The sequence below is a fragment of the Tenrec ecaudatus genome, chromosome 3, assembly GCF_050624435.1.
Source record: "Tenrec ecaudatus isolate mTenEca1 chromosome 3, mTenEca1.hap1, whole genome shotgun sequence".
In the NCBI taxonomy this organism is placed as follows: domain Eukaryota; kingdom Metazoa; phylum Chordata; class Mammalia; order Afrosoricida; family Tenrecidae; genus Tenrec; species Tenrec ecaudatus.
Genome location: NC_134532.1, coordinates 129,443,556 through 129,464,219, shown reverse-complemented (window position 1 = coordinate 129,464,219; position 20,664 = coordinate 129,443,556). Strand labels below are relative to the sequence as shown.

Below are 20,664 nucleotides of genomic sequence, written 5' to 3'. Positions count from 1 at the left end.
CCTCAATTCTTCGCTCGTCTTCTATTTTCTTGTCGTGCATTTGCATGTAAGCGTGGCAATTGAAAATGTAATAGGTTGGGCCTGAAGCACCCTATCAAGATGACCTCTTTCTGAAACATATGTGGTCAATGCAATCATTCTTCCGGTTCCGGTCTGTGGCTTCCGTGAGCATTGATTGTGGATACAAGCAAAATGGACTCTGGACTGGATCAATATTTCCTTCTTTTCTCACCCCGAGGCTTACCGGCTTAGTGGCAAGGATTTTTGTTCTGTTAAGGTGTAGGCCAAGTGAAGAACTCCAGGCTTTTTTGACAACAATGAATGGGTCTAGTCTTCTTCACTTTTATGTAGCAACACGGTAAGCGGCCGGTATTACCGGTCTTTAAGGAGCCTTCCGTCAGTCCTAAAAGCAGTTTCTCCTATTATTTGCACGGCATTAAAAAATGTAATCAGTATTGTGAAAAGGTACAATGCTGAAGCATACCTTTACTGGTTTTAAACCAAGCAGTTCTGTCTAAAGAACTACCTATTCTATGTACGTTAGTATCATTAAGTGTTCTGAAATCCCATTATTTGTGATGTTATCCATATTCAATTACAATCCACACAATTGGACAGTTTTTCACAGTTGATAAACATCATTCAGGCATCTTCAATTTAAGCTAAGATGCATCTGACATCAGCAATAATATCCCCGTTTTCACATCCTTTTCTGTATCTGTCTTTATTTCTGACTGCTCCCTGTTGATATGCTGCTGAATTATCTTCAGCAAAAATTTGCTTCTTATGCTATTAATGATATTGTTCAGTAATACCTACATAAGATTGGATCACCTTTCATTAGCATGAGCACAAGTGGGAATCCCTTCCAGTTAGTTGGACCTGTGACTATCTTCCGAATTTCATAGCATAGATCAGTGAGCACTTCCATAATTTCATCTTGTTTATTAAACCATCTCAATTGGTATTTTGCCCAATTCTGTGGACTTGGTTATATAAATGGCTTCAGTGCAGCTTGGACTTCTTCTTTCGATATCATCAATATTTATCATATGCTACTCTCAGAAACAGTTGAACATCTACCAATTCTTTTTCTATAGCGAATTTATATTCATTTTATCTTAATTTGATGTGCTTGTGTCACTACATATTTTGTACATAAATTCCTTCAATACTTTAATTTCATTTATTAATGACTAACAAACTATAATAAAATTTCTCTCACCATGTCAATGTTTGGAATATATACGTATATAAATTTAAAGTGCATAAAGTAACGGTATAAAATTTATAAAAGTGCATTTGCAAAAAGTACCTCCATTTTGAAATAGTTGTGCATTGATGTATATAATTTAAAGCAAGTATACGCTACCAATGAATTAATCACTTAAATGAACCTGTGTTGTCATTTTCATTTAGATGTATGCTGAGCACTGAAGTCAATATATTATAGTAATAGAACCCCTTAGCATTTCTAGATAATAACTCCTGTATTTCTGTGACCATATTAAAATATTTCTAATTCTTCTATTTTCATCTAATAGGAGATAAATGATGTGGATGTACAAGAACTTGTAAGGAGGTCAATTGGAAGATTAACAATTATTCGGCAGACATTTCCAGTTCCACAGAATATAAGCCAGCGATGTTTCCGTGGCAACCATCGAATATCTTCAACACTGTGTGATCCAAAGGACCCATTTGCTCAAAGTATGGAGGTATGGCCTAAATTATGGTATATTCCTTCTAGGGTACCCCATTTATGATGATTTGAAATGCTCAAAGTATGGAAGTATGGCCTAAATTATGGTATATTCCTTCTAGGGTTCTCCATTTACAATCATTTGAAATGAAAGCTCACCAAGTGAGTTTGGTTTCAGAATTTTAAATGGTGCCATTTTTATACTCTTCCACCAGAAACACAGTTATTCTGGTGGAGAATAGTAAGGGTCTGTGTCTTTGAGATGCTTGATCATAGTCTAGAAAAACACCCACACTTTAAATAAAATTTTAATAAATAAATATTATTATCATTCTCCGGAAGTTGACTTGTGCATCACAGATGGTAAAACTTGTGATTGATTACCTTTAAGGCCAAACTTGAAATTAATAAGCTAATAAATATGTTTGAATCCCAGGCATAAAAAATGCAGAGTAGTTTTTTTCTTAAAGATTAATTCACAGTATGAGAACTTCACTCAAAAAAGTCACTAAACATACAAAACTCCTGTATTATTGTTTAGTATTACCTCACTTAAATGAGTTATGGATGAAGTATTTGTCATTTAGAATACAACAAAAAATTAAAATGTAAATAGATAAAATCTCTGAGCACAAAATAGACAACTTCAAGCTCCTAATCCTTACTCATAAGCTACCTTTGAATAGGTGGTACTTATCTGTTTTCCTAAGACAATCATATTAAATCTTTTTTGTTATTACTATTTTCTTTTTTAAAAAATATTTTATTAGGGGCTCATATAACTCTTATCACAATCCATACGTATACATACATCAATTGTATAAAGCACATCCGCATGTTATTACTATTTTCTTTGAACTAAGGGACTCAGGACGTCAGTTTGAAGTGAGTATATCAAAAGGCAATCACATGGGTATTGTACCCACTGCCACGGAATCATTTCTAACTCCTGGCAACTTCATATAGGGTTTCTGAGGCTGTAAATCATTACAGAACCAGATATCTCCATCTTTCTCTCACCAAGCAGTGGGTGGCTGTCAACCACCGACCTTACAATTAGCAGTCCGTTCCACCAGCGATCCCAGGGAGGGAAGAAAAAAATGAACAAAACAAAAAGAAAAACACTGTGGTAATAATTTCTTTTAGAAAAATTAATACCAGACCAGTTCCAAGTACTTGGAGATTAAAATTGTCCCAGCTGTCTAACTTGTCCAAGAGACTATTCTGTTATTTTGCCCACTCCCCCTTTAAGTATATTCCCTCATGTCCTTAAATTCACAATTTGCTGCCACATCCCATAGACACTCACAAAACCTTGAGGAAATGTTTTACTTGATGATGAGTACTAGGCAGAGGTGAGCCACATGTATGGTCCAGAGCCAGTGCCTAAATTGGCCAAAAGTCACAGCATGGTCTTCCTGCTTATACCAATGCTCAGGCAGAAAATATGCCTTTTCTTGATGGTGCCCAGCTATCAAAAGATATAACATCTGGTATCTTAAAGACTTGAAGGTAAACAAGCAGCCATCTAGCTGAGAAGCAACAAAGCCAACATGGAAGTACCACACCAGTCAGTGTGATCTTGAAGTGTTGTTAGGATCAGGTACCAGGCATCAAAAACCCAGAACAAAAAATCATATCCTTGTGAATGGGGGGGAATGCAGAGTGGGGAGACCCAAGGCCATCTGTAGGCAACTGGACATCCCCTTACAGAAGTACAAGAGCCAATCAGGGTGAAGTATAGCACAAATGAAACATACATATTTCCTCTAGTTCTTTAATGCTTCCTCCCCCTCCCACTACTGTGACCCCAATTCTACCTTACAAATCCAGCTAGACGGATTTGTACATGGGTACAGATAAAAGCTGGAAACTCAGAGAATCTAGGACCAATTAAACCCCTCAGCACCAATAATGAGAGTAGTGATACCAGTAGGGGAAGGGAAAAGTGGGGGAGAAAGAGGGAACCAATCACAATGATCTACATAAAACCCCCTCATAGGGGTACAGACAACAGAATAGGAAGGGTGTGAAGGGAGACATCTGTCAGTGTAAGGCATGAAAAAATAATAATAATTTATAGGGACACTATAAATTGACTACAATTCAACACTCTTGAGCAAGAAAAGAGACAGGAGAGGTATAAAATAAAATTAAATAACTGAAATATCTTCACAGTAAGGTTATTAATTACATATAAACAAGTATGCTATAAATATTATAACTGATATTTATATACAAACCTTGACGTGTCAATAATGATTAAGATCAATTTCTGAACAAATTAAAAATCAGGAATCATATATGTATTTTTTTAAATCTTAGGATACAAAATAATTTAGTACTTGGATATGTTTAATTTAATTAGTTTTGAAATATAACTCTAGGTGGACTTGTCCTTCTCTCCAGTAATACTAGATGAATAAGTGATATGATAAAACCTGCTCTATTTAGAAAGGTAATCTTTCAACATATATGTGCTCAAGGAGCTTTTTTTTTAATGAATTATCATTTACCCCCAGTTCTCCCTATTTGCTAACGTTGGGATGATCCACTTCTATTTTCCAATCAGCTTCCCTAGGCCTTCATCCAGCTCGAGTCCACACACGGGAGAAAACAGAGTATTTATTTATTCTTTGAGGGTTTGTTACAGATTAACATCCCTCTTTTATGTGATAGAGTTTTGACTAAGTATTTAATCTATAAAATAAACCTAACAAAATTTTATTCATCAAGATTATGTAATTAAGAGTTACAAGTCAAACCCTTGAATTTAAATTGTTTGATTACAAGTAGAGTTTTTGATCTATCAGCCTGTCTTGGTGAACATTTATCTCAGTGAATGCCTAGAAAGCAACCGGATAGAATGTGATGTCGGATTACATTCTGATTAGTAGGTCACCACAGTGTAACAATTTGGGAGAGAGGACGTTCCCAAAGGGAAAGTCACTCACTCTAATGTGGGTGATGAGAATCACAGACAGTGTTATGTCTTAGAATTCAGAAGGGAACCATGACGCAGATTCAGGAGAAACGTCCTACAAATATGATGCAAGTCAGACCTAAAATCAAAATCCAATGCATGCAATCCAAATGGTCAAGAAAAGACGAGGTGAGAACATTATGGGGGGGCTATGTGAATACGTATCAGGGCTATGGATAGTAATTTCATGGGATACGAGGGCTTTCCATTTCTTTCCAGGGACAAGTCAGTCCCACAAGTGCTGCAATCACGTGTGGACACGTGTCAATGGGTGTTAGGCCAGTTCTTCGGGTCGTGTGTTTGGGCACTGCTCCCAGTGCAGTTTGGACTTCCTCCTTCAATGCCATCAGTACGTGATCATAGCTTTGACCCCTGTGAAATGGTTGAACATCAACCCTTTACTTTTGGTAGAGGGACTTTGGTCTGTCCATCTTCTTTTGTTGCTTATTGTAACATTCATTGTTTACCCTTTGACTTCTTTGATATCAAAACTCAAAGTTTAAATTTTTTTCTTCAGTTCTTTTAGCTATGAAATTACTGTGTGTTGTTCTTCCTTTTTGATTTTATGCCTCCAAGTATTTGCATACTTCACTATAATACTTTGTCTTCTTGAACTTCCCTTTGACATGTTCTTTCAGCTTTTTATTTCACCGTATCATCTTTTTGCTTTAGCTATTCTACATTTGAGAACAAGTTTCCGAATCTCTTCTGACACCTTGACATCCATCTGACTCTTTTCTTTCCCTCTAGTCTTTTAAACGATTTTTGCTTTGTGAACCTATGATGCCATTGATGACATCCCACCACTGATCGGGTCTTGATCCATTAGTATCCCGTGCACCAAATCTATGTTTTGAGATGTATTCTAAATTCAGGAGAACCATATTCAAAGTTGTATTTGGGTTCTTCTGGACCTGTTTTAATTTTGTTAAGCTTCAATTTTTACTTGTGTAGGAAGAAATTGATGATCTTTTCTGCAGTGGGATAATGGCCTTGTTTTGATGGGAAATTTTGAGCTTTTGTATGGTCGCTTTCCACAATTTTGTCAGTTTTATACAATTTGGTGTATTTCATCAAGTGATGTGCACATAGTCATCAACACTCATCACATTGAAATCTAGTGCACTCTGACTCCAAGTGATCCATTATGATAGAGCAAAACTGCTTCTGTGAGTTTCCAAGATTGTAATTATTTGTAAGAGTAGAAAGCCTCATCTTTCTCCCCCAAATGGCTCCTGGTTCTGAACTGCTGACCTTGATGTCATCAGTCCAACTCCTAACCCTCTATGCCACCAGTGCCTCAGACAACAAAAACGATATTCATAGTGACTATATTGCTGGTCTTACAAATTTTTATCATGCAATCTCAGTCATAGGTTTTATAACCACGATCATATTTTACAATTGCCGATCCTTCTTTTTTGTTTCTAATTCTCACATTTTTAATCCTGGTAATTATGAGTGCATCTTGATTGCATGTTTGTTCAATTTCCGTCTGAAGAATTTGATAATTACCTTTGGTTTCTTCATCTCTGGTATTAGTATTCCATGCATGAATTTGAATAATAGTTGTGCTAGCTGGTCTTCCCGATCCTAGCACTGACCTCATTTTACTTCAGAATAAATCATGACATGTTCTTCGCAAAGGGTGGTGGCGATGCCATTTCTCATCAAGGGATCTCTCAAGGCACAATAGACACAGGACCACCTGGTTCCAAATAAGCATGACCGGTGCATTGCCTCTCACGAATTCTTAGGCTATCCATCTTTAGGCACTCCATGTCCTGTTTGACAACTTGGGATTTTTCTGGGTTCATAATTCACAATTTCATGTTTTCATTATTTAATGAGTGTTTCAAATTCTGATTAGGAATGGATATTTGCAACTGCTTCTCATTTTGAATTGTGCCACATCAGAAAATGAACGTTCTGAAAACTTAGCTCCTTCCAAGTTGTTAAGATTGAATCGACTTTGAGGAGACAACACTTCCCGAGTTGTATTTTGTTTGCCTTCCAACCTCCCGTGGTGGAGTTGTTGGGTAAATGTTGGACTGCTAACGACAGGGTCAGCCACTCAAACCACCAGTTGCTCTGCTGAGGAAATATCTTTTGTCAATTCCCATAAAGCTTACAAGGCCTCGGTATCCTATGTAGGGATGCTCTAATTCCTAGTTGACTCAGCGTTGATCTGGGTGTTCCAACCTGAAGGGTTTGACTTCTGCCTCTGTATCAGTTCTTAGGATCTGCTACTCTTTAAAATATGTTCAGTACTTTTTTTTAAAAGTGGACCACCTCCTCTTTCTTCCTACTCTTAGTGTGGATGCTCCACTAAAACTGGTTCACCATGAGTGACCCTGCCAACATTTGAATAACAGCTTTCAGCATCACAGTGATACATAAACCACCACAATACAACGATTGTATAGACAAATGGGAGCCCTAGTGTTTTAGAGTCTCAGTTTTATTGAATAAGAAACAGAATCTCAACATGAGTCCTTTAATTGATGAGACAATGGCATCTCAACCTTTGTTTTGTTAAGTTATTGGCTCTTATGTCAATAAATATTTCAGTACTCTCCCCCCCAAAAAAATCAATGATTTGAAATTGAGATATTAATGTAGGGTGTGCTACCACTCAACCCAGGTTAGAATTGTGACTTCATGGCTATCTTTCAGTGTTTATTTTTAATTTATTTTTATTTAATTGATTGGAAATATAGCTAAAGGAAAAAGAAAATATCATGATAGAGAGAGAGACTATAAGGAATGTGAACTAATATAAAACTCAAAAGCTCATCACTGCTCTTGTTCTGACGCAGAGTAACCCTGTAGGACAGCACAGAAGGTCCCTGAGGTTCTCGGACACTGTGAATCTTTTCTAGAGTAGAAAGTCTTAGCTTTCTCTCAAGGAACAACTGGTGGCTTGGAACTGCTGACCTCGTGTCAGTTGCTGGGGGATATAGCAGTCTACGGCATAACTCACTGCATTCACCAAGGCACCTGTGTATAAACATGGTTAAATCTAGCCTCCTTGTGCATTCTGCCTGCAAATGCTACCTGTCAAACAAAATGTTAGATGTTTCAAGTTTGAACCCAATACAATGTATTTCATTTCTATAAATCAGTGATTTTCAAAGACCTCACTAGAACTCTCCTGGGTCACTGCAGAAGAATCATTGAGAAGCGTTAAATTTTTAAAAAATAATAAAAGACAGAATCATGGCTTACCTCTTCAAAGTCACCAACTCTGATGTAGGGAAAGGGAATCTGTATATTTTTAAGTCTTCCCATATGATTCTGATGTTCATGGCAGTTGAGATGCAATAAAATAATAAAGGGAATAAAAATCCTCGAGTGTCTTTCCGTCTTGGAAGCTTGAGGCATTTACACATGGATGTGTTCTCACAGCTGACAAAACATTTTTTAAAAAATAATGCTAGATTTTGATATAGAAAATTGCTTTGTCTATAACTCAATCTTTGTCTCTCATGCCTTTATAGCCTTCATGATGTGTATTATTGACACTACTGAAACAACTTCTAAAATAATTAATAGTAATGTAAACGACTGAGCCAACTATTATCAACTGAGCATATAAACTAGTGAACATTCTATAAATTGGTAAAATTGGGCTTCTCATGTTTTACATATATTGTGAAACTGTGATTAATATTTGAGTAAGGATGAAAAAAGCAGAGAATTGTGTAATGAGGATCATTATTTCAATTATTATAGTATGTTTCTATACATGCTAATCTAAAAGCTAATAACACGATCGATGATGGCTAAACTTTGTTTATATTCTTATTAGAAATTTGTTGGACCTCAGGTCAATACTAAATAATGTTTCTTTCTAAAGATTTATTTTTATATCAATGGCATTGCCTTTGACGTTCACAGTATTTATGTTGAAAGACCACTGAGGGCTGGATTGACAGTGGCTGCAACACTGGGAGAAACCTAGGAAACCTGTGGAGACAGAGCAGAGTTTGTCAGGAGTTCACTTTGTCATCCAAGTGGTGGATATGAGTTGGAACCAACTCAGTGACTCCTAACAATTTTGGAAAGTTCAACTTTATAGAGTAGCGGTTGATTTACGTGGATATTGCCTTTCTGTTAACTTAGCGCAACATTTCAGAGCAGCTCCTTTGGTCACCATGACTCTTAAAAAGCAAAACTGACATTCTGAAAGTGGGCTAAGTTTTATGTTAAAAACATACATCAACATAAGGTTCAAAGGGACAAAAAGAGAAATTAGACTCTCTAGTACAGTGGTCCTCAACCTTCCTAATGCCTCAATGCTTTAATACAGTTCCTCATATTGTGGTGACCCCCCAACCATAAAATTATTTTCATTGTTACTTCATAACTGTGAGTTTGCTACTGTTATGAATTGGGTGACCCCTCTGTAAAGGTGATTTGACCCCCAAAGGGGTAGTGACCCACAGATTGGGGGCTGCTGCTCTAGTAGGAGCCCTGGTCCCACAGTTATTACACTCACACGTAGGCAATGAGTCAGAATCGGCTTGATGGTACTGAGGTGAGTGAGCCCCACTAGTAGTTTCCTGGCAGAGGACCTGGGTGATGAGAGAGAAGAACCAACTTGAATTTCCACATAATGCGAAGGCGTGTTTGATGTCTCCTTAATAGTTCCTGAATTATGAACAGGAAACCATGTTTTAAAACACCACGTGATTACACATATACCTGCAAGGTAAACAAAACCTCCCAAGGAGCTGTTGGGGAGCTCTGATCAACAGCTGCTCAAAGCATCAAACTCTTCATTTCCCTGCCAAGTAGTCCCAGAGATTAAGCGCACAACCATTGGTTGATGTGTGGAGATGATTTTTACATCTCCTTCATGATTAATTATAACCAAAGACAATTGGAGATTTTCTTCCCTCTGCTTTCTGGAAAAACTATGATAAATAGGCTTTTTCCAAACCCTGATAAAATGTATGTAACTGCTTTCAAATGGAATAAACATTCACAACTCCATTGATTTCATCTTTTTCCTTTATTGCTTACCTTTATACTTATTTAAATTTTGTTATATAGAGGTCATATTACATTTAATAGCTTTTTAAACTTGATCTGGATTATCTCATGGTATTTATGGTTTATAATTTCTTTCTTTGAAAATAACCATCTTTTGTAATGAATTGACAATGTAACTACTAGTTCTGGAAAGACTGACCCATATAAGAGCAATGGACATTGCCTAAAAATGCCTCTAATTCATGTTTCCATGTATATGGAAAAAAGATAATCATGTGGCTACTGTGGAAGACAAAGAGCATAGATATACCTGCACAGTCACATACAGTTAGTAGTTTATATTATTTGTCATAGTAGGATAGTGCAATGTGTGTATACCTATGTAAGTTTTATGTAAATCCATGATCATTGAATTGTTTATGAATTGTGCTGCTTCATTTCATTATTTCATTACTGAATCCACACAGATATAAATGTATACACAGATGGCTGCTTCCTTTTTATGTGTGTACCCTTGATACTCATATGTAAGATTGAGTTGGTATTTCTCCATCTGAATAACTAGATGCAAAAACTTGACATATTCACAGAATGTATTATTCAGTTTGCCCTTCCAATCTTAAATCCTCAGATCCTCAGCTCCTCAGAAAGAAATAAGGACCAGTGATTTTCTAAGGTCTGACACTAACAACATTGCCTCTGTGGAAACTTTCATTTTTTTATCTTCTCTCTCTCTCACCTAAATAAGCTGAAAAAGCAATTGAAGTATACAATCAGACAAGACTCCATTCCCAGTGGCAGAATTGCTTGAGAAATGAAATTAAAAAGAAAAGTTCTGTTTAATAAATAACCCAGCAAACTGGAAATCTAAGACATGAATGAAATCAGTCAAGCTGGCAATTTCTCCTTATTCTTGATGGTGGGCATCAATGCTTCTAATGGTTGCTGTCTATTGCCTTTTCAGATTTCAAACCTTTACATATATGACACAGTGCTTCTGCTGGCTAACGCTTTTCATAAGAAACTGGAGGACCGGAAGTGGCACAGCATGGCAAGTCTGTCATGTATCAGGAAGAACTCCAAGCCCTGGCAAGGAGGACGATCCATGCTGGACACCATCAAGAAGGTAATTTCTGGTTGCAATTCCACTGCTTCCTGCTCCTATATGGAGGACACCGTCCATAGCCATGTGGGGAAAGGAGCCTCAGGAGGATTTTTAAAAATTTAGTATTGCTAAGAGTTCAAATCACTTGGACACAGACACACTAATGTCAGTGTGATGATGAGATACAGTATTTTTAAAAAGTCGATGGTCAGGTCAAAATCTCAAACTCCATGACATTGAGTTGATTCTGACTCTTAGAGCAGAGTAGAATGTCCCCTGTGGGTTTCTGAGACTGTTGACTTTCAAGGGGGTAGATAGCCTCATCTTTATCCCACAAGCAGCTCGTGGTTTGTGACTACCTGCTTTGCAGATAACTGTGCCACCTGGGCTCCTAAGTAGCCACGTACAGATGTACAAATGTAAGTCCTCATGCATGTGTCACCCTCAGAGGGGCAGATGGTTAATCACTGGGCTATGAACCAGAAGGTTGGTGTTCAAAGCCAGCCTGTGGTGGCTCCAAAGAAAGTCCTAGAGATTCGCTACCAAAGGTGACCGTTCATAAAACCACCAAGGGTACAGTTCTCCACGGAACCCAGAAAGGTCACCAGGAGCCAGAATCAGCATGATGGTAAGTGGAATGGTGTGGGGTTTGGTAATTATTTGTAGGATTCCTAAGTGGTACAAGATGTTTACTCACTTGGGAGCTAATGGAAGCGTTAGAGGTTTGAAATTCCTGGAAGTTCCTCCGAAAAAGATCCCCAAGATCTTCTTCTGGAAAATCAGCCATTAAAACCCTGCAGGCGAACAGTTTATTCTGACCTATTGACACCAGTATTTATGTGTAAGGGGATGTTTATGCAGGTATAAGATTGACAACTGAGCGATTTTAAATTTCTTTGATGATGTCATCAGAATAGAGATGCTCAAAATATTTTAATGCCTCTCACAAAACAGATTTTTATTTTTAAAACAAGTCAACACTTAAAAAACTAATCCTAGACTTGGCTTTTCATTAGTTACATAATGAAAATATTAGCTATGATGGTCTTTAATTTTTTCTTGCAATAAAGATATTAGGATTCATAAATAGTTGATGAACTATTCAATAGAATGCAAAATGAAAGCATTTAAGGACTTGAGTGAAATTTATTGACATGGTTCTTCTATCCACGTCTCTTCAGAGCCCACAGATGATTTTGGGGGGGGGCTATGAAAATAGGGGGTGTGTAAAAGGAGCCGTGGTAGCATATAGGCAAGGATTGGGCTGTAATTCTCAAGGTCACAGGTTCCAAACAAGCAGCCTCTCCATATGAGAAAATGAAACTTTCTACTCTAAAGAGTTACAGTCTCAACAATCACCAGGGCTGATCCACCCTGTCCTATAGGGTTGCTCTAAGTCAACAGTGAGTTGCTGGCAGTGAGTTTTGTGGGTTGTTTTTTTTGTTTTTAACACTTATGAAGAGGATTGATCCATTTTCATTACAAATGCCGTGGCTATAAGGATGAGCTATCTTGGGAGCTGAGGCAGAGAGAAAGAAGGCCCAAGACCATGAGAAGAGGAGCTATAAGTGATGCAGCTTCCGCATCTCCGTCTGAAGCAGAAGAGCCCAAGGCCAGCAGACACCCAAGATGCCCCGTGGAGACCGTGAGACAGAGAAGAGAAGCAGCAAGGAGGCTACAGCGGGCCAGTAGGTTGACTTCCTGGCCCACAGGGGCAGAAACAAAGGGATCCTGTGCATAAAAAATTAAGGCCTAGTGAGACTAGGCGACTTACTGGCTGAAGAGAAGTACTGCTGTGGACCGTTTACTAAACCTGGCTTGTGGAATCCTGTTAACTTCCCCAATAAAAAATCCAAGCTCACTGCTTTTGAGTCATCTCTACTTCATAGCGACCGGATAGGACAGGGGAAACATGCTCCTGCGGGTTTCTGACACCGTAACTGTGTGCAGGACTAGAATGCCTCACTTTTCTTCCACAGAGCGGTTGGTGGTTTCCAACCATTGACCTTTCCATTAGCAGCCCAATGTGTAACTCCCCTAATAATGGCCTTGATTGTGAGTTTAGTATGAGGTCGGTTGGTCATTGCAGCACGTGGTCAAACCAGCAAAGAAGTAGAGTGCCAAGGGAGGGACAGCTGTGGTCAGCGGAGGTCAAACAAAAGGTGGGTGGAGGCATGTTCGAATGTTGCCTCATGGCAATGGGGAACCGGGGGAGGTGAGCTATGTGGCCCCTGCCATGCCATCTGTGAAACCTTTGGGGTACTTGATGGCATTCTCCTCCAGTGTCATCCTGTCGTTTAGCCTGGCTGTGGCCTGGTTTGGCTTAGCTATCTGCTCCATTCCCAGCAGGGAGTTTATGCTGTTTAGCTCCTCTCCGTGCTAGAAACATTCTGCAGTTTATTAGCCTCTTTGGCTTGTCGTCCTTGCTGGCATTTTTCGTTTTTCTTGCACCACTTCTTGGATCTAAAATGAAATTATTAATAAAACAAACAAATTTCTCCTGTACCCTTTACTCAAAGGAGATAGTCATTTGGAAAATTGTGCTCTTTAGTTTACCAATCCTTTTTCTCACTGAATGTGTTTGCCTTTCTCCACTGAAATAGGAAGCAAAATAAGTAATCGGATGAAAGGTGAAGTATTCTAATAAGGCAGAGAAGGAGCTAAACATTTAAAATTCAGAACGGTTTACAAAAAATGCTGGGGCAAGTGAGAGCAAGAAAATATTTTAAATGGCAAACACCCTAGATACTTCCTTGGTACTGATTCCTCTTTGCCAAAGACTCACTTTGATGAGAGTTTAGACGCTAGTCAAGAGAAGTACTTGGAAAGGAAATACATAGGCTATACTGGCAGAGAACATTTTTTCAAATTAAAAATGCATATGCCAACCCCAAACTCAAGGTGTTGCCAAAACCCCCGGGCTTTATCTTTGTAGAAAACTGGCAGGTAGGACTCCTAGGGAGGCTGTTGAACATGAGTCTGATTCTGCCAATTTATTAATTTGTGGTTTGGCTAAGATACAGGAACCTGAATAAATGCATTTATTCTGAAGCTTTCTCACAGAGACAGAATCATAGTTTGGGAGGTTGCATAAGAGACACTTATTTAGTAAGGATTATCAATGGGAGGGAAGGCAAGATGCCATAACTCACAGGTATTGCTCATACATAAATTCAATATAAAAAGTGTTATTGGAAAATGTGTAGTAAGAATAATTTCATCACAGCCATAAAATATTTGGGTAGGAGTTTTATTTATGTTCCCTGTATCTTCTGCCCCAATGACACTTTTTGAAAGAAAATATGAAGGTTTGTCCAAAATCACGAGCTGTTCTGAGGGAGAAAGTGAGGCTTTGTCTCCTGTCAAGAATTCTAATCTACGGGGGAAGATCTACTAGGTCCTCTCAGGTGGCTGTCTGTCGGAATCGACTCGATTGCAGTAACTGAGTTGTGGGGTATTCCATCTTTAAAAAGCAAGGCACTATAAAGTTAGTGCAACCCATCTTTCAAACTTTAAGGTGGAGAAAAAAATAAAAATGAGAAGGCTTATTGGAGGGTAAATAGCTAAGTCGTTTTAAATACCAATTTCAGACTTCCAATTCTATATTATTTTTGTACCACCCCATCATTGCTCTTCCCAGTAGCTTTTATTCACTGTTAAAATGAAATGGCTAAAGAAAACACACACACATGCAAAAACTATGATAATAAGGATATTATATACATAATGTAAATAATATCTAAATTTTAGTTAGATGTTTCTGTTTTAAAAGTTTAGTTTAAGGTGAGAAGCTACATTTGCTTGTATAATTTGGGATGGCATTTTTATGTTGAATGATTTATACTTTATAGATTACCTACCCTAGCATGACCCTTCAAACTTTAGTAGCTAAATAGGTACAATAAATAAAACGGGACTGCTTGAGAGGCTAATGGGAAATGGGTGTCAACAAAGAGACTCCCACCATAATTGAGTCTCAGAATCCCAAGTTGAAAATGGTTACCTTGATTACTTAGGCATGAATGTGATCCATGAAGATCGACTTTCGCTTGTGCAGGCCATTGTATGGTGTCATACCCATGCAACATGGACTCAGACACCTCCAACCAAGCCCGTTGCCACTGAGTTGATTGTGACCATAGGGTGGCTGTGTGTTTTCAAGACAGTATATCTTTAAGGAGCAGACACCTGTATCGTTCTCCCTCGAGGTTGCTGATGGGTTGAACCACCAACCTCAGAGTTAGCAGCTCAACAGTCTGCTTCTGTGCAAAAAGAACAGATGATGTTATTTACAGAATAACTTTGCTTTCTGATTAGATGGTAGGAATTCTTCTTCCCTTTCCTCAATATTGATATTCTTAATATTGAACTGTTTCCAAGATTTACTTCATTCATCCCATTCTTTCTGTTTTGTTGTTAGTTGCTGCCATCAGTGGCCATAAGATATGGAGGGCCATATCTTACTTCCTCTGACTTTCCTGTTGCCATAAGACAGGGGTAAGGCCGACATCCACAGTCCATCTATCGTTACCTAGTCTGACACCAGTCTATCCTCCCAGGACACTCTATGTCTATACTGGATTCAAGAACTCATTGCAGTGGCCACACAGAACTCACAGACAATACTCACAATTAAGGGGGCCTATTAGGAAAGTTACCACAAATCACAATCTGCAAGGATACAGTCATTGCTCTCCCCAGGCAGCAGTCGACTCTCTCTCTGTGCATTATTCTAGGGGCTTTAGAGAAACAAATCCACAGAAACTCATGTATAGAAAAGAGTTTTATATAAAGGTTAATTGCACCTCAAGAAAACATCCTAACCCAGTGCTGCCGAAGCCCACAAGTCAAACATTAACCCATACGTCTAACACCCATCTATAAAGTCCTCCATCTCACAAAACACCCACAATGATGCCGACTGCAGGAGGAAAGCCAAGTCAGTGAACGTGTAAGCATCTCAGCACTGGAAGGGGTCTCCACACGGCTGCTCCAGCACCCAGGGCTTCATCGGGGTAGGTCCATGCGGCTTCTCCTCGGGGATGTCTTGCAGGAAGTCAGCCTTGCCAGCTAAAGCAGAGAACTGGCTGAGGCAGCTGCACCCTGGCCCGACCATCAGAAAGCAAGAGACCCAAGAACTAGAAAGGCGAGACTCACCGAGCCATTTATCTCTCCGCCCTTCCATTAACCCCACATGTGTTTATTAGCCAGGTTGGCAAAATAAACTTTCACAATATCATTCTGGTATCAACCTCTCAGCCACATGATCCCTTTGCCATTGCCTCCATGGGCCAGGAAGCCAACCTGTGTGTCTCAACATCATACAATTCCATCGTCCCAGGGATGATAACGAGAAGGTATCCCACAGTCTCAGTTTGCTGCTTTGAGTCTCTGTGCCACAGTCTATGACGCATCCAGTCTCTGTGGCCTCCACCACTTCAGACTGAGAGCTTAAACGTGCTCTTGTAAGGTTCTCAGGGCTTCTCCTTTCTTTGCTTTTCCAAAGATGGCTCATTGTTATGGCCAGGGGGGGGGTTAATGAGAATGGACCAATCCCCTCTATTAGTGGTACACACCCTTATATAGCCCCACCCAATCATTTGATGAGAATTACAGAGACTTCGGTAGGAGAACCATATTAAGAAATTTCCCTCCACCACAGATGTCATTTAGTCACTTCTACCTCCAAACACACCTGTGTACAACAGGATGAAACCCTGCCCCGTCCTGTACAACAGGATGAAACCCTGCCCCGTCCTGTGCCATTCTCACAATGGGTGTGATTTCTGAGCTCTTTGTAGCAACTGTGTCCATTCGTTTCCTTGGCGGGCTTCTTCTTTGTCTCTGCTGCTCTGTCGAGCCCAGCGCCCTTTCCCAGGAGCGGATCTCTCTGGCTTCAAAGGAACATCCCACTGTACTTCTTCCAACACCAATGTGTTTTTTCTTTTGACAGTCCACGGAGCTTTCAAGATTCTTTCCCAGCACCTTTTCCATGGTCTTCCCTAGTCACGTGTATACAGGTGATTGAAAATATTGTGGATTGGACTATAGGCACCTTAGTCCTCAAAGTGACCTCTTGGCTCTCCACTATGTAGCAGAGTTCATGTGCAGCAGATTTGCCAAGTGCAGTGTGTTGTTGGATTTTGTGACTGCTGTTTCCAGGAGTGTTGATTATGGAACCAAGGAACGTGAAATTCCTAACAATTTCAGTCTTTCCTCATCTATATTTCAACACGTACTTATCAAATGTCAAAGCTATGGAATGCATTATGCAAATTATGTATAGGATTGCACAGAAAGGAATTTAGTCCTTTAGAGTTTAAATGTGGCATATATATACATGTGTGTCTATGTGTGTGTACACACACACACACATATGTACAGTGGTAGGATTCAAATAATTTAACAACTGTTTGCTGCCCCAATGATGGTTTTAAGTATAAAAGAAGATATACTGAAAGGTAGTTGATTAATTCTTAAATAAGACCAATAACAGAGACAAACAAAACTAGATTGTAAGTTTTAAAATAGAAATGGAAAAGCACTAATACCTGGCAAAAACAATAAAACTGTTATCTAAGATGTTTCCATCCTGCTCTTGCTTGGTCTCCTCACTTCAGTAGTCTTCACTTCTATGGGAGCATCCACAGCTACACAGTCTCTCATTCACCATCTTTTCCCGGCAGGTGGAGGGTCCCATCCCTTTACCAGCAGGCGTAGTAGACAACAGTGATTGTGTGTGATGAGTTCGAAACTGGTGACTTCTCTGATCATATCATGTTCATCTTGGAAAAGCCCCTTTCGGTTTTTGTTGAACTTATAGCAATTGTTCTAACCCTATTTTTTTAAACAATTTATTGGGGCTCATACAATTCTTATCACAGTTCATACATATACATACATCAATTGTATAAAGCACATCTGTACAGTCTTTGCCCTAATCATTTTTTTCTCCTCTTTTCTTTTTTTACATTTTATTAGGGACTCATATAACTATTATCACCATCCATACATATACATACATCAATTGTATAAAGCACATCCATACATTCCCTGCCCCAATCATTCTCAAGGCATTTGCTCTCCACTTAAGCCCCTTGCATCAGGTCCTCTTTTTTTTTCCTCTCCCTCCCCTTGCCCCCCTCCCTCATGTGCCCTTGGTAATTTATACCTCGTTATTTTGTCATATCTTGCCCTATCCGGAGTCTCCGTTCCCCCCTTCTCTGCTGTCCCTCTCCCAGGGAAGAGGTCAGATGTGGATCCTTGTAATCAGTTCCCCCTTTCCAACCCACTCACCCTCTACTCTCCCAGCATCGTCCCTCACACCCTTGGTCCTGAAGGTATCATCCACCCTGGATTCCCTGTACCTCCAGCCCTCATATGTACCAGTGTACAGCCTCTGTCCTATCCAGCCCTGCAAGGTAGAATTCGGATCATGGTAGTTGGGGGGAGGTACCACCCTGAACGCGCCCGATCTCGTCTGACCCTATTTTTAACTCTTTAAACCCTTTTAGGAATTGCCTAATTCCCTCATAATATCCTGTGGGCATTGGGGTCACACACAAAGCTGCAACAAATCATAGCAAATCTTCCTCTGGCTGGCACTGTTTCCCTGTAGGCTCAATGTTTGTTTACTGAAGTAACAAACACAAGGAATAACAATGCAGTATTTCAGCAAAAGTAGAACAATATTTTTGAAAGGAATAAATAATTATTACAAGCATAGTTTTCCCTACTTTTTTTACAGAACGAATATTACACAGGTGCTTAGAATACGCTTGCACAGGTGAACTGTAAAAGGAGTGAGGAATGTACATTTGGATTTCCACATTGGATGGCTGCTCAACTCCCAACCACTTGAGAGAGAACCCTGGTTCCCAGTGCCATGTTAATCATCGGTTCTCCAAACTCAACCAAAAAGTGGATATTGGTTCTGCCAAATTGGTGCAAACCAGCCTTTTTCCCACCACTGCCTACAGCACTGTGTGTGTGTGTGTGTGTGTGTGTGTGTGTGTGTGTGTGTGTGTGTGTGTGGAGAGAGAGAGAGAGAGAGAGAGAGAGAGAGAGATTCCTATTCTGTGGAATCTTAGATAAGAGCATAATGGGTTGGAGTCATGTACAGCCTGGTCTTTGATTAAGGCGGAAGGTGTGTGGGTAAGCCTTTCTCCAGGAATTGTTCTACGTAGAACAGAGCACCACCCGATAGAATATCCACTTTCTTTGAATAATATGCCTCGAATGACTGGTCACCACATCGTTGCAAAAACCAAATACTGGGCCCCAGTCAGGACAATCCTGGGGGTTATTGTGACTGTGTTGCCCACATGGGAGCACAGAAGCCTCTCTGGCATTTGCATCACCATGTACCCCCGCCCTCCACCCAATCTTTTCGTTCTCACAGCTTTCTGACAGTGTTCTCAGGAGCGCTCCTGGAAGCGGCCTGCACACGGACTAGTCTTCACCACAGATCTCTCTCCTGGCAGGGAGAACACATTAGAAAGGTTATCATGGCACTGACAACACCCTCATAGGAAATTGAAAGCAGACAACTTTCTCAGGCTCACGGCCATTGAGACCATTTCAACTCATAGAGACGCTATAAGCCACAGGAGCGATGCCACGGGGGTTTCCAAGGTTGCGAATCTTGACAGGAACCAAATGGCTCATGGTTCTTCTGAGCAGTGGCTAATGGGTTGTAACTGCAAACCTTGCTGTCTGGCTCAGAACTCACTAGGCCACCAGGCTTTTTACATATCAACTTATGCGAGGAGGATATTTTCAGTCATTAGAACAAAGTAGCTCATATATTTATGGAACAAAGTAGCTCATATAAATCGGTGTGCAACAGCGATACTTGAGTAATATACCAGCATGCACAAACACATGGTGAACTATGAGCTTATTGACTGAAAAGGGATGGAGGGAAAGAAGTTTTTTGAGTTAGTGGGTAAATGAAAGATTATTAAACTTGGGTATTAAAGAAATCAGAGATGAGTCTTATAAAGGATTTTTCTTCCATATAAAACATTTGGCAACTACAATGTAACGATCACAATGGGACTCAACATAAAATTACTGACTCTTTTCTAGTTCGTCTACATGGCTAAGTCAAGGAAGATTTAATAGATCCTTATCAAATACTGCCAGGGCCCCTGGGGCTTACTTGCATCACTCATTGGCTGTAATCAGTAAGGTGAGAAAGATGAAGCTTTCCAATCCTCTAAACTGTTCCAGTCTAGAGGAACTCACAGGAGCCATTCTGTCTGTCTTATAGGATCACTATGAGTCACAATCTGCTGGATGGCAGTGAGTTTAGTTTTGGTTGATCAAATACTCTGGCTCCTGCCTTTATTGATCGATTTATATTTATATATATTTCCAATATGTGTGGCAGTACCTCAAATATTTATATATGTTTGAACACTCAAATGTGTTTTAGATCAAAACAAGAGGAACTTCTTACAAACGGCGGAAATATTAACATGATTCTAATTCTTATAATGGTACTCCTTCCACAAATATGTATTGAATACGACCATCTGCTAAACGAGGAAGCCACAGAATGTGGAGGAAACAGAAAGATCAAAAATAATTACCAGTGTGATTATTTCTTCAAAAGGGGAAACACCAACTGTCTGGAAACATGTGACGAGAGGACTGACCTGAACATAAGAGTGACGGATTCACAGACCCTTCAGGATGAGTAGGCAGTAGCCAAGAAATGAGAGGGTAGATTTCAAGCAGGAAGAATAGATTGTTAGGAATAGAGACAAGGAAGAGTTCGGCATATACACATCAGACATAAGCTAAGGATGGCTACACAGCAGAAGAGGAGAGAAGCAGTGCCTCATTCGATGGGACATGTAGGTAAAGGGA

The 20,664-nt window shown here is 39.6% G+C and overlaps 1 protein-coding gene across 3 annotated transcripts in view; it reads left to right on the top strand.

The window, feature by feature from the left end:
- GRID2 (glutamate ionotropic receptor delta type subunit 2) overlaps window positions 1-20,664 on the top strand; it is a 1,629,781-nt gene that overhangs the window by 925,696 nt on the left and 683,421 nt on the right. For all 3 annotated transcript variants that reach the window (XM_075544881.1, XM_075544882.1, XM_075544880.1), the window contains 2 exons: window positions 1,545-1,718; window positions 10,648-10,809. In XM_075544881.1, coding sequence (XP_075400996.1) covers window positions 1,545-1,718; window positions 10,648-10,809 — 336 coding nt within the window. The remainder of the gene's footprint in view (window positions 1-1,544; window positions 1,719-10,647; window positions 10,810-20,664) is intronic.